This window comes from Astyanax mexicanus, chromosome 12 (assembly GCF_023375975.1).
Source record: "Astyanax mexicanus isolate ESR-SI-001 chromosome 12, AstMex3_surface, whole genome shotgun sequence".
NCBI lineage: Eukaryota > Metazoa > Chordata > Actinopteri > Characiformes > Acestrorhamphidae > Astyanax > Astyanax mexicanus.
In genome coordinates, this window is record NC_064419.1 from 30,149,311 (window position 1) to 30,167,762 (window position 18,452).

An 18,452-nucleotide genomic window follows, 5' to 3' on the forward strand; every position below is an offset into this window, starting at 1 on the left:
GGTCTTGTTTTACAGGCTTTACAGTAAGACTGGTTTGTTAGGTCTTGTTTTACAGGCTTTACAGTAAGACTGGTTAGCATCTGCTCACTTGCAGCCCATTGTGGTCAGGCAGGAGTGGGGGCAGGCAGAACAGCAGTGTGGGTAATCTCATTAAAGCATACAGTCACGGTCAGAGACCTCAGACGCACAAAGGGGAAAGATGAGAAATGAGTTTGCTGTTTAATGTGAAAAACAGAGCAGATGACTTGATATAAGAGTTGCTGATGCTATTTCAGTATGGCGTTTTAAACTGTATTAATACATTTAACTATTGGTGAAGTCAGTAGTCTGGAAAACTGTTTTGATTCATACATCCTTGTTCTGTTATGCTGAAAAGCTAGCACTGCTGCACATGTTGCTAAATAAGTTTATAGAAAAATGAGTAACAAGACAATGTAGTATAGTATTTAAAGTGATTAATTCGGCCCAGTAAAATACTTTAAAAATAACGAAATGACAGCATATTCATCATCTAGTTCAGTTTATTACCCAATGCTAGTGTTTTATAGAGGAAGAATTAACAATGCATGTAATAAGTGCCAATCTTGAAGTTGATATGTAGAAAGTACTGTAAGTAAAATGGCAAGTGGAAGAAATTGAAGTTTGTTTCATTCTGAAGGCAGCATTTTCAAGCAGTATGTGCTCCAGAGAAAAGGACTGTCCCATTCTGAAAGCAGCATTTCTGTAACGTGACAAATGTAAGTAACTTTCTTCTGTATTTCCACTCACTGCTGCACGTGTTTATCAAACTAGTACATTTGACACTGTTTTAAATAGTTTTCGCCTGTACTTAATTTTGCTAAGTGCGGACCACGCCTTATAGAAGTAGAAAAGAAGGAAGAAAAAGGGGAGGGAACTCGGGGAAATTTGGGCTGGAGTTCTGAACTGCGTGCTGAAGAAGCGTGCAGTTATATCCCCCCCTTTTTTATTTTAATGAGAAGTGGAAGAGCAGAGAAAAAAAAAAAAGGGGGTTGCAGGGGAGGAGGTGGGTTGCGAATTTTTCGTCACGAGAGGTAGTTGGTTAGGGGAGGTATTTATAGGACGGTTGATTGATATGGGGTGGAGTTAGAACGTAGAGTTCGGGCGTGGTCCTTCTCCCAAACTTTTGTTATTACATAACATCATTTAAAGTAGGACCTGACTGGTTGAAGCTACCATTAGCTTAGCGGGTTAGCGGATTCACAGGGGAAGCTAAACGCGTTAGCGGGATTTCCGAGTACCAAACGCGGTTGGTGCGCTAAGCTAACCTCGCTGGATTCAGATTATTTTGTCACCAGGGATGAACGTGATTGTCCGGGGAAGAGGCTCTTATGAAGCATGTTTTTTGTTATATGCTAAACCAAAAGGTAAAAATAGACTAGCTGACTGTGTAAGCTACGTTTATTGTGTAAAACGTAGCTTAGTTTGATGATTTAGCTTACTATTATCTATTAGCTATATAGCCATTATAAATGCAAGATTTTTATAAAGCATCTAATCATGAATAAATAAATAAAACCGACCATACTCTGAGTAAGAAGTGACGGAAAATGTATCAATGAAAGTAAATCATGATCATTTAAGTTTATCTGTAATATTTGGATGAGTACATTGCTGCAGAAGTGCAAAGGAAAGAGAAATAGCTGCGGCTGTTTTGAGAAGTGGTTAACTTGAATTTGTAAGGTCCCTTATGGGTTAAAATGCTGCCGAACTATAGAGTTGCCTATGAAGCCAATGGCTAATTAAACTGCAGCTTGAGACACCAAACTGGGAGGACTAGATATGACTGGTATACATCTCCACTACAGCTGTCTTGGGCAAAAAGTGTTTAATCCTGGTATACAAGGAAGTTTTTTTTTCACAGTTGCAGTGTGGTAAACAGGGAATACATTAAAATGTGCATAGCATGGGGCACCTGGACTAGTGGTGATAAACAATGACATGGGTTTTTATAAATTGTCAGTATCAACCTGACCCTTTCAGACCTGAATTATCAGTGATGAAAAATATATATATTATTATTATATAATATAGCAAATAAGTCTAATTAACTAAAATATTTAATAACTTTTTATTCCCATTGCATTGGAAACCTTTGTGTAATATTTTATATTTTATACAAACCATTTTATTTCGTAAACCGTCCCTAAACAGTAAAAAAAATATGATTAAAAGGTGTTCTAAATGAAATCACTAGCTGTTACTTTGCCTCAAGTACTAAGTGGGCAGGGTTACCTTAATGTTTCATTAGTTTATAAACTTGTTAATTGGCCGGTTCATGGTCTCAAGCTCTCAAACATTATGTGCAACAACACATTGAAATATAGAAAATACATGTCCTTTGTAATGGATGCAGGGCCTGAATGGGTTAATTAAGTACCAGTCACAAACATTCCCAAAGCTTATTGATGCATCAAGACAATAAGGGCCATCTCAGCTGCGAACAGTGCAGCGCCCCCTGCTGCATATGAGGCTGTACAGCTGCAGATAGGTCAGAGTGCTCAGCCAACAATGAACTTGAAAGTATCTAAAGTGAATCTTGGAGAGATGGAAAAAGGTGGCACTTTGACACTCTTAAAAGTAAAGGTAATAAAAAAGATTATTTGCTTATTACTATGGAATTTTTTTTTTGTTTGTGTGAGATTGAAGAATTGGGAAAGAAATGTCAATTAAATATGTTTTAGAGCTCTAAAAAGTTTTTTTTTTTATCTTAGTGCCGTATACACCACCATCCGAGAATGTGTGAAGGAGGCTGTTTGGTGGAAGACCAACATTTCAGTTCATGTTTGTGTATGCAAAGGAAAAAAAGAGACAGACTCAGGACACAGGTTCATTCAGTAACATCTTTTTAAATAATTTCAGGAGCAAGGAATAAAACAGTTGCTACAATTAGTATTCACAAAGCCTGGTCCAGGAGAATAGCACACTGTACTCGATTCAATATAAGTGTATATTCATATATTTATATTTAGTCTTAAAGTATTTAACTTTTTTCTCATTTCTAATTCTATCGACATAAAACAGGAAGCAATGTTAGAAAAATACATTATGAAAAAGTTCTAGCTAACAAAAGTAGCTATTCCACTAAAACTATTGATCTGAAAAAAGAGGCAAAACAAAATTTTATCATCATCATAATAATCACTTAAATAAAAATGTAACAAAATGGTGCGCTTTGCAGCATGATTTAAGATTTATACGCATGATCTCTTTTCTACAAACAAATCTTTGTCTGTAAAAACATAAAAACAATGTAAAAAAAAAAGGAGAAAACAAGAGAAAACAAAAACACTGAAGAGATATCAAACACTTTAGACTTTAGACAGAAAATATATTCGTCAGATAAATCCTACTCCCCTCAAAACAACTGAGGGGATTTTTCTCTTCTATGAATCATACTCTTAGTGGCCTTGATGCAAAGACCCCTCACAACCTTTACATTCTGACCTCAAGCTCAACCTGAGGGGAAAACAAAAAGTTACATATGTCAATTCCAAGATGCTATTGGGTAAACTGGGCTCAGCAGGCATGTTTTGTGTAAAGGCTGAAATGATAACAGATGGGCTGGTCATCTTAACACAATAATGAATTTCCTCTCAATATATACGGTAATATATTTTTCTCAAAAGCGTTTGAATAGTGATACACAAGTAGGTGAATGTAGCTTTTTAGACAACTACATACAACCTATTTATCAGCTTCATGTAATTTTTTTAGGTAAAAGTCTGGAATGAAGTGCACAGCAAGCACCAAATGTGCACATAGAGTAAACAAACAAAATGAAAACCTCTGGAATATAATCAAGAGGAAGATGGATGATCACAAGCCCTCAAACCAAGCTGAACTGCTTGAATTTTTGCACCAGGAGTGGCATAAAGTTATCCTGGTGGAGACTGGTGGAGGTGAACATGACAATATGCATGAAAACTGTCATTAAAAACCAACAAATATTGATTTCTGAACTCCTAAAATGTATGAAATTTTATTTATTTTCTTTGCATTATTCGAGGTCTGAAGGCTCTGTATCTTTTTGCTATTTTAGCCATTTCTTATTTTCTGCAAATAAATGCTCTAAATGACAATATTTCTATTTGGAATTTTGAAGAAAGGTTGTCCGTAGTTTATAGAATAAAACAACAATGTTCATTTTACTCAAATATATACCTATAAATAGCAAAACCAGAGAAACTGATTCAAAAACCCGAAATAGTCTCATTTGTTTCCAGATCTGTATGTAAGACACTTTAATTAAAATATATATATTTTTGGATGAACACAAACCATTAAGGAAGTGAGGGGTTTTAACACCAAGGTCCATTCGAGTCACATCCTGCACCCAGTAATAAGAACAACAATAACAGCAATAATTCCATGTCAGAGCACAGAAGCTAAAGGTACAGGTTAGTACATTAGTGGACACTGACAGCATAGTGAGCACTGCAGGTGTGGTGGAGAGTGATGGTGGGAGGTTACAGTGGGGTACAGATACAGTGTACAGTTTGTCACTTGGTGCACTGGATTCACACTGGACACTAAATGTGTCTGAACAACAGCATCGCTATATTAAACACGGGAAAGAACTGCGCAGGGTTTTACCGCCTTAAAGTGTAATGACAAGTGCTGTTAATGTAAACTCCCCACCCGTCCAACTCCCACCAAAAATCAGTCACGCTTCTCCATATCGGATATCAGAAGTCTGAGCTTTGGGTTGAACTGGACTGCTAATTGGACTCCAGTACAGTAATGTATTTCAGGCTTGTTGTAAACGCAGTGAGTGCACATGTGTGGTCCACCAAGTCCACCTAATACTGACAACTCTACCTCATTACAACCTCAGTTCGGCTACAACACAACGTAAAAACTAGGGCTGGGTTTAGAAACATATAAAGCAATAGTTTAGTTTAGCAGGAATTTATTGAGAAGGTGCGCAACATTCCCCGACCTCCAATTTCAAGATTTTTTCAGAAATTCTGCATAATTAAATGATTGAGGAGCTGAACAGGCAGAACCAAACTTCTTCTGGCTACACTTGCAAAAAAGTAATTACGGTTGAACGGGTTCTTCAATCAATGATATTTAACAAAACGTAATAAAATGCCCATCATGACAACCTTTAAATTATTATTATTATTTTTTTAAATGAAGGTTCTTTACACTCAAACATATACTCATTCCCAGGCAATAACCTGTTTTTCACTATGGAATTGCTTAACAGAACCCAGCAGCTTTATTTATTTTTTCCAAATTCTAAAAAGTAAGTAATTAATTATAGTAATTAATAAGAAAATTATATCAAGTAAATCAGGTGCAAAGTGTAGATGTTATATAGTAGGGGTGGGCAATATGACAATATTTTAGCATATTGTGATACATTTTTTTAAATGCAAAATTATGAGTTGAGCATATTCTTGCCATTAATGAAACAACAAAACAGCCAAACAAATATGTCATTTCTGAAATACTAAAGACATGAATTTTGATTATGTGGTTTCACAGCTAGGGTTCAGCAAAAACATTTTTTCTCCCTTCAGATAAGAGAAGAAAATAAACCTTTTTATAGCTTTTAGCTTTACTGTTTGACCTTGGTCCAAATCACACTGTTCCGAGTATGTTGTGAATATAGCCAGTGCATAAAGGACACTGAATGACTGCACTTTTCAATACATCTTTTAAATTGGATGGAACGCAGCAGATTTATATAAAAAAGATCAATACTTTACAATATATGGGATAATATTTTAACAGCAGCATTTAAGAATCCGTGGCTTCTATTGGTGCATTCTCAACAATTATTGTTTATCACAAAAAATATAGGTAAATATTGCCAACCTCTACTAGTCATGGCCTGGTTTTATCCATTACCAATCAACAAAGATCATTTATTGGAGTCACTGGATTAATGCATGTTTTTCTACAGTAAAACAATGCGCAGCAACTCCACTCTGAATTATGCAGAAATCGTGTAAAATTAATTAATCCATAAATTAACCATATTTTTCGCACTATAACACGCACTTAAAATCCTGTAATTTTCCAAAAGATCGTCAGTGTGTTTTATAATCCGGTGCATCTTATGTATTAATTCTACCAGTCAGGCTGTAAAGCCACTCCGCTGAAGTACAGCATTATAAAGGAGTTACAGTGAATTTTCTCCAGCACCGAGGCTGGAGCAGTGTTAGCATTTGCCGCTAGCCGTGCTAAGTGCTAGCTCTTTTGTTGTTCAGAGGTTAGTATATCGGACAGTAGCCTGCTGTTATCCTCGGCCACTAGTATTAGCCACCAAGCACTAGCCCTTTCGTCGTTCAGAGGTGAGTATATTGGATTGTAGTCTGCGTGTTTACAGTGTTAAAACAAGATATGCAAGACAAACGGCTAGCTAATATCACCCTGGTTTACTGGAACACCTCAGGGTTCCTCAGTGAAGCGCTGTCAGGAGGCATTAGCCACTAAACACGGCTAGCCTTAGTGTTGCACATCTAAGCTTACTGTAAATAAACTGAAGCGCTTTACTCTCCCAAATAAACATTTTTTAGGAGGAAAATCTGTAGAGATTAACATCCAGCACTTGTTTGACTGTATAAGAATCACAGTTTTGTTTACTTAGCTTAGATTAACTTTACGTTAAAAGGAAAACATGGCAACACCCGTATTCCGCTGAATTAGATGAAAAACATGATGACAACCGTTCCTTACTAGTGTCTGTAATACGCCTTATAATCCAGTGTGTTTAATATATGAAAATAGACCAGAAAATAGACGTTTATTAATAGTGCGCCTTTTAATCCTGTGCACCTTATAGTGCGAAAAATATGGTAATCAGAAGTTTACTATTTTAAAACGTTTGTTGTCTGAGGTTTGCTTCATTAGTTTAGCTAACCTAAGCTACAAGGCTAATGTAGCTAACCAGTAATGCACAGTGCATTACTAACTGCATAACTATATTCATATTGCTAAACTCTGAGCAGTAAGCCTGTGAATTTCATCCTTGACCTTGCTATCAAGGCTGAGGCATGATCTCAATATGACTGAAAGGTTAAAGGACTGTGAAGCACCTCCGCTGCATGCTTTAAAAAGCACATTATTAGAAAATTAGCCTTCTTGTGAGGCAGCAGCGTGGCTAAATGGCTAAGCTAGCTTGGAGGCAGAGGGTGAGTTTGCATTTTCATGTAAAATATATCTTGTAAAAAAGAAGGAAAGTGTAATATTGTATCTTCTTTTCGCAAATGGTGGAATGACCTTTTCAATGAAGCACCAGTTATGCTGTAAATCTTCTCTTGAATAAATGGTGCAGTAAAGCAATGCCCACCGCCAACCCCCCCCCTCACATGGCATGCGAGGCGTCTCCACACTCATGCAGCAAACTCTCACACTCAACACGTTAACTACGCGATTATCAGTCATAAATAAATAAATAAACAAAGATACAAACAAACAATGAAACAAAACCACTGCTTGAAGTCGGTGGAAAGTGGGGAAAATGGGTCGGTCTCTCCTTAAACTCTCTGCTTTATTTTGGTGTAATTATTAGAATACTTTAGCCTTTATCTGCTGGGTGATTACACTGTCCAGTGATACCAATGGAATTTCCAGCAGGGAAGAATAAACAACATGTTAATGAGCACTGATAACAGAAACCAGTGGGCAATATAACTTAACATTGCTTAAATAAGCCACCAGATGGCTTTGTGCACACACTGGCTGTAGCATGACTACAAGCGCTCTTGCTCGTTTGTTCGATACATACCAGACAAGCATGGTTGCTCAAATATTGGTTGAACATGACAATTTAAAGTTCGGTTGGATCAGCTTCGATATTTTCATTCAATTTGATTGGTAAAATTTTACAAATAGTGGTTTGTGACAAACACAATACTTTTCTACATTTTCGCCTTTAAATCACGTTCATTGTATACTAAAATTTCCGCAACTGCAGCAGCAAGAAAACAGGAACCAGATTCCCAAAAGCTTTCCTCTTCAACTTCTAATAAACACAAGACATTTTTGAATATATTTTTTAAGAGCTAGAAGTGATGGTGGAGGAAACATCCATTTTGTATAAGAAGTAAGCCATGAAATCTGAAAGCTATTATTTTCCTTAAGCACAAAGCTACAGTGCTTTAAGAACAGTCTCCACTTTCAATCCTGTTAAATTAGACAAATTCTGTAATTCAGCTGTAAACTAATCATTTCAAAGGCTGAATTACTTAACTCAAAAAAAAAATGTGTTCGTTATTTTCATCTTAGGTTTTATCTGAAGTATGAATTTAAGAGAAAATGTACTTCTAAAAAGAATTTTCTTCACAAGACACTTTTGTGAATCTGGCCCCTGGTTACTGAAGAAAGGCTGATTGTACAAACAAAATTTTATCAGCAAAATAAGCAACTAACAGCAAAAGTAAAATATGGTCTCTACAGTGACAAAACTGAAGTCATATATATATATATATATTCTTTACTGTCACACAAAAACCTTACATTATTCCATTAAGTTATTTTGGAGCTTTTCTATTGGTCCAGTCATCATGAAATAGACAATGTTATAAAACAACTGCCAGATTCATGTTGTCAAAAAGTGAAAAACTGCAAAAATGGAGATGCAAGGTTTTTTGCACAAAAGCAATAAGTGTGTTATTTAGAAAGAAAAAGAAGATCACAACAGATCTGGGACTTCAGAACCAAAAGAAACATTTCTTTTCTTTCTTTTATCCTTTTTCTTTCGTTTAATAATTCTACGATTCTTCCAAACTGCCTTTTCCCTTTCTCCCTACTACTGAAAACCATGCACTGACCACATGTCAATAATAGTACTAAAACTAGCAGGGGTTCTGAAAACACTCTGACTGCTTCACCAGGATATTACAAGTCATTGCACCAATTTTGGAATGTCAGAAAAACAAAAACTACAAATAATTATAATAAATGATGGTCTTTTGTTGTTTTTCAGTCAACTGTGTTCAAACTGAATCACATTTAACATCTAGAAAAAGTTGTATAGTGTTTGTAATGTTAATCATCCTCCTGTGTTGATAATTCAATGGGTTTGGATGAATAATTGTCAATGGTGTCCTAATGATCTGTATCTGTATTATAACCTACTGTGTGAGAATATACACCTCAATGATGATAGATTTAAAAAAAAAAAAAAAAAAAGTAACAGTACATTAAAACAGCAAAGATGCATTAAAATAGAAAAAAAAAAACAGACTCAAAAAGTAACTAGTAAGGATGTAACAAAAAAGAATATCATTATCATATTATTAGCTTGTGGCCTTAGACTGTAACACTATAAAGTACAGCTTTGGTTTTAAATACTGTACTTTTCTAAAGCTGAATGTGTTAAAAATCTGAAAACGAAAGCATTAAAGGTCCAATTTGTTTTTGTGTATTCATTGTGTATTCAAAAAAGGGAACTGGTATACAAACCCATACAAATGTTAGAAATGGATCTGTTAAAAAATGTAGGACACAGTTCCTTTAATATATAGAATATAAGGCACATTTTCAGATACTTCTGTTGTATCGAAAAATGTACTATGCTGCTAACCTGAAATTTGTAAATCGTTACACCCCTACTAATCACATTTACTGAACTTTGTAAACTATTATCCAAAACAAAACTGTGCCAGCTAGCTGGCTGTATTGTGTGGTGAGGCCTGTTTGATGGCTCTGTTGTAATACCCGAGTCACACAGAGGGGGTTTAAGGCAAGAGGACCTTAACTCAAAATAAAAAAATGGAAGGATGGACTATGGATATGGCGAAGGCTTGCTGTCCGCCACTGTCTGTACAGTCTTAATTTTTTGTTCTCTGAGGATAGAAGGCTTAAGATGCTCCAGGTGGATGGGGGTCCGACCTGGTTAATGTGCGTTTCTTGCATTGGTGCCAAAAAACACCAAAGATAAAACCAAACAATACGAATCACAATCATTCTGCGGTAAGAAAACCTTCCCATCCAAAGCCACTTGCATTTGTGTGATATCAGACATTAGCATGCATTACGTATGTACATTCGTGTCTGTGTGTGTGTGTGGTGTGTGTGTGTGTGTGTTTGTATGTGTACGTGCATGTGTGTTAAACAGAGAACAACGGCCATGGTGTTTGTATATGCATAAACATTTCTGTGTTCTGTGTCACATCTGTGTCGCTTAAAGCCTAAGCAAAACAACTAACCCGCCTATCTAAACTACATTTCCCATGATCCCTTGTGCATATCAAGCAGCGCAGGGATAAAAAGGGAACACTGACCTTTGAAGGATTTTTGTTTTGTTTTGGGTTTTGGCAAAAGTCTTGATCTGCCATTCATGCCCACCCACCCACAGGGAAACACACACCAGCGCAACATTGTGCATCACACCTGCATTACCATGATTAGCTACCTGGTAGAATATGCCATGAAAGAACATAAGATTGGACAACTTGCTGTCCAATCATATGACACAATAATTTGTCATACGAGCGCACAGATCCACACACCAGTATATATTTATATGTGTGTGTGTGTATGTAAAACTTCATGTCTAACTCAGGTCTACTCCACCAGGTGCTTGGAATGCAGTGTTGTGCTGGATTTGTGCTCCTCGCTCAACCCGTGGGCTATAAACTCAGCCTTGGACCCCTGCAGGTCACATTGGTTGTGTTCTCTCTGCTCCAAAACACAAATGAAAGGTGTGATACCATTCAAAAGTTTGGAATGACACACAAAGTAAAAATTTTGGTTTCAAATAAATGCATTCAATTATTATAATATATGTATATGTAAGTCTTTTGAACTTTCAGTAAACAAGCAGTAGGTGTATAAACAATATACAGCAATCGATGTATAAAAAACTGTAGCTGATGATTATAGTTATAAATGTAAATGTGTACAGCTATGAAATGTATATTACAGAATTGTTCCCAAAATGCTTGAAATGTTGATAAATAATTGTCTAACATTAAAGCTATTGCATATAAAAATACCTAATTTTCGACACAAGTGTTTCCAAACTTTTGAACAGTCCTGTAGGTGTGTTACATACAGCAAGGAGAGCACAAGCCCAAATGTGTACAAGGTCACCAGGGTGGGCTGGACTGCCTCAGCTCCAGTCCCTCCAGCTCTCCGATCTCTACACTCTGCTCTCCCCCGTCTCCAGCTTGGAGGAGGCAGTGCCCTCTTCTCTCCTGTTGCCTCGTTCCTGGCAGGCTCCGCCCAGCAGGTTGAATTGGTAGCCGGTGAAGGTGGGGCTGATCGGGAGATGCTGGAAGATGCGGTGGCTGCGGATAAAATCCATGCCAAATGGAAGGTCATAGGATCGCATCCCTTCTAGCTCTGACGCACTGGGACCAGTCCCTCGCTTCAGCTTACGGATGCCCCTCTCCTCAGGTGTTCCTGTACATGCAGATCAGACAGTGTTACTTCCACTCGTTCATATACAACGGTAGGTTTCACATTTTTTGTTACTGTATTTTTCGCACTTAAAATCCTTTATTTTTCCCAAAAATCATCAATGCACCTTATAATCTGGTGCGACTTTTGTATGAATTTTCCAGTCAGGTTGTAAGGAGCAGTAAAGTCACTCTGCTGAAGTACAGTGTTATACAGGAGTTTCAGTTTAGTTCTCCAGCGCTGGGGCTGGAGTAGCATTAGCATTATATGCTAACCGCTATTTCCCCATTCAGAGGTGAGTATTATCAGCCTGTAGCCTGCTACTAACCGCGGCTAGCTCTTAGCATTAGCAGTAGCATTACTCACCAACAGCGCTAGCTCTTTCGACGCTCAGAAGTGAGTATATTGGATGGTAGTTTGCGTGTTTACAATGCGCTGGACGAACCGCTAGCTGATAGCGCCCTGGCTTACCGGAACACTCAGGGTTCCTCTGTGTAGTGCTGATTGGCGGAATTAGCCATTAACCGCTGTGTACAATGCTAATGCTCCAGCATTAGTGCTGTAGAAATTTGGGAATCTAAGCTTACTGTAATTAAACAGATGCCCACCCAAATAACCCAAATAAACAATGTTCACGATAGAAATCTGTGTAGATTAACGTCCAGCTCTCATTTGACTTTAAAAGAAAGTCTTTTTTTATTACAGTTTTGTTTACTTAGCTTAGCTTTAATTAACTAAGTTAGCTATCCCCCACCACCCCCAACCAGCAGCGAAACCTGCTGAATTAGAAGTTCCTTATTGTGTCTCTTAAAATTCGCCTTATAATACGATGCATCTTATGAATGAAAATAGACCAGAAAATACGGTTTTAAACGCTTATTGATAGTGCACCTTATAATCCGGGGCGCCTAATATTGGGAAAAATAAGGTGTTTATTCTATATTGGAACAAGTTTGTTCAATTATGTTAAAAATAAAATTTCATTATGTAACAATTTAAATGTTGCAGGATTTCTTGAAAAATGTCTTCATTGACAGTTTTCACTTTTTAAACAATTACTACATTCTGACAGCGCTCACCAGGTATAGTGTTGTCTAGAATGAATGCCACAGAACCGCCCACAAACATGGCTGTAGTCAGCAGAACGTTTAGCACCTGATCAATTTCCACGATCCCTTAAATAGAAAAAAAGAGAAAGAGAGAGAGAGTCAGCAGTGTGTTCCCATTACCATGAATGAGTAGATTAAATCACTACAGTATGAACATTCTTGATGAATTTAAGACATGGGAAAGCATGACAAAATTGAAGCCTTTCTAAATCAATTGCTATTATAACTTAACCATCAGACTATTTTTACCGTTAGTTATTGAGTAATGTTTGTTAGTATGTAAGGAGTCTGACTGTATGTACATGCACTCACCAGTGACAAGAGGATTTCCTCGCAGATAGCTGGGGAGGACCAGACCAAAGAATATTGAGAACCCAAGAACGAAGAGATTCCGCGAGGAATTGAGATCGACAAACTGCAGGTTGGACAAACCCACGGCAGTAATCATCCCGAAGAGCGTGCAGAAGAGTGCCCCCAGTACAGGGTCTGGGAGAGACGCAAAGAGTGCACTGAACTTTCCTACAGTGCCCAGCAGCAGCATCAGCACAGCCCCGTACTGAATCACCCGCCTACTTCCCACCTGCACCAATCAGAAAAGACCACACAGATCAATCAACCAATAGAAAAGAGGTGCAGGGACAGTACTATGTAAAGAACAAGTTTTAGGACCTTGCTGTAGGGTCTAAATGCAGCAGCTTGGAAGATTATGAGGGGAGCTATTGAACACACAAGCTTGTGATCATTCTTTGCACATATCCCAAATCAGAAAGTTAGAGTCAGAGCACAGGTCAGTCACAGTATAGAACCCCTAGAGCAAATATGGATAAGTTGGATCCTTGTGCTTTGTAGAAAGTATTTATTAATATATCACATCTAAAAAAGCCAGGGTAAGAGTGCAGGATCAGTGGCACCCACAGAGTAGAAGGAGATCAAGGGCTCAACAGTGGCATTTTAGCTTCCGAGTTGTCATAAAAAAGTAGTAGGTCCACTGTTGTCACTGATTACTGGAGACACAAAGTGGTGCTACACCAGTGCTGTAATTATTTTCATTTCAAATTAAAGGTAGCAGTTCTGTAATTCACTAAATTAAAGCTGACTGTGGACACTGTAATTAAAGTCTCTGAATTACTGTGGCCACAGTAAAAGAAAAAGCTTGATCTGGGGTGAAATATATAAGAAAATCCTGCATCTAACCACTATGGTTATACACTGGGCCATTATATCACTCACTCACATTGAACTACCGCTACATAAAAAGGCTACTATGGTCATTAATGGTCTGACCAGCAAAATTTAACAATGATACACAAGCACGAGTTGAGCCGACACCATATTAATTAAAGTTGCTGTGTTGCTTTCGTCAGTACCTCGCTGAATTAGGCCCACTCACAACAGACCAATAAGTGAAGAGTACTACTAAATGGAAACATGAAAGAACATAAAGGGAAAAAAAAAATCCAGTGTTGGTTTACCTTGGTAATGCCCAGCACACCAATGTTGGGACTGGAAGACGTGGAACCGTTTCCTGTTCCGAACAAACCGTCCAGCACACAGGACAGACCTTCAACAAAAATCCCCCTGAGTAAAAAGATGGAGAGCATCACTTAAAAGCTTCAATTTTTTATATTATTTGTTTAAAATATAAAGCTAATTTGGTTGCATATATTTAATACAATTAATATCCGGAATGATCTTGTATACCTAGCATTTCCTAATAAAAAACCTATTACCAATAAATAACAGCTTGTAATGTCTAACATCTAATGTCTAATAAATTTGTCTTCCTTCAGTAACACTAAAGAAGATGTTTGTGAGTGTGTGTGTGTGTGTGATGTACCTGTTTATAGCATGTACAGGAGGCGGGGGGGCTGCAGACAGACGTGCACACGCATAATAATCTCCAATAGACTCGATGATGCTGGACACCACGGCACTCATCATCCCGATTACTCCTGCCGCGCTTACAGTCGGGAACCCCCACTGAACTACAACACAGAATATACAAAATCAATACTCACAAATAAAAAAAATGCATCTTTATTGGCATTTGCAGATATGCTGATTTGGTGTCAGACAAAAAGTCTGACGGATAGTATATACATTTTTCACACTATAAGGTGCACCGAATTATAAGGTACATTTTAAGAGACACTATAAGGAACTTCTAATTCAGTAGGTCTCACTGCTAGGTGGTGGTGGGGGTGGCTAAATAAGTTAATAAAAGCCAAGTATGGATGTCAATCCACACAGATTTCTCTCCTGAAAAATGTTTATTTGGGTAAATAAAGTAAAGCTTCTGTTTATTTACAGTAAGCTTAGATTACCGAATTTCTCCAGCACTAAGGCTGTAGCATTAGCATTAGCGGCAGTGCTAGCCGGGATTAGGAGCAGGCTACAGGCCGATTATACTCCCCTCTGAACGGGAAAAATGGCAAGTGTGGTTAGCAGGTAATGTTAATGCTGCTCCAGCAGTGCTAGCCGGATTTGGGAGCAGGCTAAAGGCTGATAATACTCCCTGCTGAATGGGTAAATAGCAGTTAGCGGATAATGCTAATGCTACTCCAGTCTAGGCGCTGCAGAACTAAACTGAAACTGAAAATTTACTGCTCTTTAATACCTGACTGGTAAAATGCATACATAAGATGCACTGGATTAAAAGGCCACTTACTATTTTTGAGAAAATTAAAAGATTGATAAATATGATAATTTAATTTTAATACAATGCTACTGTATACCAATTAGCCTAAATTATTAAATTATAGTCTATAATAAGTCTATAGACTTATTTACACTAGTCTCCAAATGGGTGGATGATTGTTTAATTTATAAACAAGCACAGCTTTAAAAACACACTCACAGGGGTAGGGTACTTTAAACCAGGGGGCAGCTGCCAGGATTCCCTGCCGGGCATCGGTCCGAGCGTAGAAGCCATACTTGTCTCTCTCAGGGGGGAACACATCCGTCACCGTGAAGATAAAGCACAGGAACCAGGAGACAAGGATGGCCATGATGATCTACAGAGAGAGACAGAGCGAAAGAGAGAGAGGACATCCGCATATTACTCTACAGTTTCTGTGAATGTGTGCTAGGTATGGTTATTTAAACCAGACACATTTCCCACAATCCTCCAGGCAGCGTAACCCACAGGCCTGAATGAATCAGCATATTCTGAGCCCTCATTCACCCACCACAGTCCATCTACACTCAGGTTAAATAATGCAGGCTGCGGGGAATCTCCCAGTCTGGCACAACCCAGCATGCAGAGTTCATTAATGAGCCTATCAGCTCCAGCTCTTCTGGAGAGGCTCCCTGGCACAGGTGCCAAGCCCTCATCAAACACACTGTCGACTGCCAAATGGTGCCACCAGACTGTTAATGATCATTATAATCCTCTTAGAGAACACAATCATGGCGAGTCAAGAGGTGATCTGAACCCTCTACACTCTGTAGAGCAGTTAACCATATGGTATTGTTTTAGTGTTAAGGGTTCTGCACTACCAGGGGAAAAGGTACTTGTAAATCAAGGTACAAACAAACAAATTATGGCAAAATGTTGTAAGTCAAATTTTAGTAATGAAAAATGATCATTTATCGTATTTTTTGCACTATAAGTCACACTTAAAATGTCATCACATCTCATTATGTAATTTCTGCGTATTTGGTGGTGTGCTTGTATAGATGGCAGAAGAACTCACAGGAAACATCTTGAAAAGCTGAAGGCGGTAGGAGGTCCAGCCTTTCTTGGCTTTGTAGACGGGGAACGGCAGCTGTACGTTACGAGCGTACTGAGAAAACAGCAGCACCAGAAAGATGGTTCTGGAGAGAAAATATAACAGAATGTGAGAAACACACTGCTACTATTTGGGCCTTACTTCATCCTTTTTTAGGCTTAGGCTTTAGTCATCCAAATTAAACCTACATACTAGAGCATCTAAAAAAAAAAAATATTTACTTAATTTTAGTAATTCAGTTCAAAATGTGAAATTTATTATTGTTGTTAATGACCATGGCTTACAGTCAATGAAAACCCAAAAATCAGTGTCTCAGAAATTTAGAATATTATATTATAGACCAATTGCTACTTTTGGCAGTGTGGGCAGTGTGCCAAGTCCTGCTGGAAAATGAAATCCATAAAGGTTGAATGAATGAATGAAATCCTCCATAAAAGTTGTCAGCATAGGATAGCATGAAGTACTGTAAGATTCACAGTCTAGTGTGAAGTTTCCACAATCAGTGATGGTTTGGAGAGCCATGTCATCTGCTGGTGTTGATCCACTGTGTTTAAAATAGATCACTCTGTGTGTAATACATCTATATAATATATGAGTTTCACATTTTGAACTAAATTACTGAAATAAATGAACTTTTTAATAATATTCTAAATAATTGAGATGCACTAGTATTTTATATATATTATATATGTATAAATCTTATCCTATAGTTTTATGTGATTTGATGCTCTTAACTTTACAGTAATTACCAGCTTTATGTATAATAAAATTATATTCAACAGGCAGCTCATTTTAATTGCTGTAATAGTGTATTGGTATTATTCTAGAAAATATATTACTTTAGATAAAATCATACACAACAAATGGGTGCTTTTAGTGTTCACTACTGCTTTTGGTGCTTTTTACCAGTGACACTGTGTGTACTTGTTACTATGTGCATAATAGGACATTCTAGACTACTGTTTTACTGTTTTAATCCTACTTTTTCCACATTCTTTAGTATGTATAATGTTGATTATGATTCAACTTGACTGACCTGGTTATAAGGTCATTTGAAAAGCACTGAAAGAATGGAAATGACTAGTTTGAAGTTTGTGTGTGAGCAGAGCATTATAGACTGGATGTTTTTTCATTCTGAACTACTAATGTGAATTAGAGATTTTACTCACAGCATTGCAATGCCCCAGTGTTTTCCTGCCCTCTCCCCTGCAGCCTGGAAGCCGGAGAGGCCGATGAGGGCCACGGTGGGGGTGATGGTGAGGGGTCCAATGTATTTTAGCAATAATCCCGGCAGACCCAGCGCCCCTATACACACCTCTACCAGAGAGGATACTATTATAGCCCCTTGAATCTACAGAGAGAGAGAGAGGAAAGTGTGAGATAGAGAGATAAGGCTGATAATTGAGCCTGCACTTTTTTATGACTGCTGTAAAATTAGTGTGTTTAGTGGTATTTTATAAGTAGTAGTTTAAGTAGATCGATGGCTGTCTCATTCTTCTTGGAATACCAGCTTTTTCATAATTGTGCATTATGGGGTGCTTTAAAATAGGGCTACATGATGTATCGTTTAAGCATAGTCATTGTGATGTGTGCACTGCGCAATAGTCACAGCACAGGACGTGTAATGCCACTTAAGGCAATTCAATCAAACACGTCATGTTGCAATGTTTTCATTCTTGACACAAGAAGTAGATACACAGCGCTGTCTCTGTGTCTGTGTAAATAACAGGCTGCTGCTGCCTGAGAAGAGCAAGGAGGGGGGCAGGAGTAAACACATGGCCTCCATCCACATGGTCGGACACGTACTTGTAAACACATGTGTCGAAAGCTGTGCACCTCTGTCCAGCACAGATGTTTCCAGTTACAGCTAAATTCATGCTTTTAATCTCAGAAAAATGCTCTTAATTTACCTTTTAAAAAGCCATTTAAATGACTGATTAAAGGGCAAGTTACTGTTGTGCCACTTTTTTTTTCCTTGAGTTTTGAGCGCTTGGCGCTAACTCAGCTCTTGATAGGCCCGGGTGCAAGACAGTGCCCTGCATTGTCTCATATCGCAATATATATATTGCTGAAAAAAGAACACTTGCAACGTAATTTTTTTGCAATATCATGCAGTCCTACTTTACACAATGATATACTTGCAAACATTTTTACAAAGGCCAGTTGCCCAACCAATTATAAAATATCACTGAGGGACTATAACAGTTTCTCTCTATACATGGTCTGAATG

The 18,452-nt window shown here is 37.8% G+C and overlaps 1 protein-coding gene across 3 annotated transcripts in view; it reads right to left on the reverse strand.

Annotated features, from left to right (window-relative positions):
• Positions 1 to 2,843: 2,843 nt before the first annotated feature.
• Positions 2,844 to 18,452, reverse strand: part of slc23a2 (solute carrier family 23 member 2) — a 55,161-nt gene continuing 39,552 nt past the window's right edge. For all 3 annotated transcript variants that reach the window (XM_049486233.1, XM_022670518.2, XM_049486232.1), the window contains exons 8-15: positions 17,392 to 17,573; positions 16,187 to 16,307; positions 15,349 to 15,505; positions 14,329 to 14,476; positions 13,964 to 14,069; positions 12,804 to 13,071; positions 12,462 to 12,557; positions 2,844 to 11,385 (exon numbers count right to left, since the gene is read on the reverse strand). In XM_049486233.1, the coding sequence (XP_049342190.1) occupies positions 11,123 to 11,385; positions 12,462 to 12,557; positions 12,804 to 13,071; positions 13,964 to 14,069; positions 14,329 to 14,476; positions 15,349 to 15,505; positions 16,187 to 16,307; positions 17,392 to 17,573 (1,341 nt within the window). In that variant the 3' untranslated portion in view covers positions 2,844 to 11,122. The remainder of the gene's footprint in view (positions 11,386 to 12,461; positions 12,558 to 12,803; positions 13,072 to 13,963; positions 14,070 to 14,328; positions 14,477 to 15,348; positions 15,506 to 16,186; positions 16,308 to 17,391; positions 17,574 to 18,452) is intronic.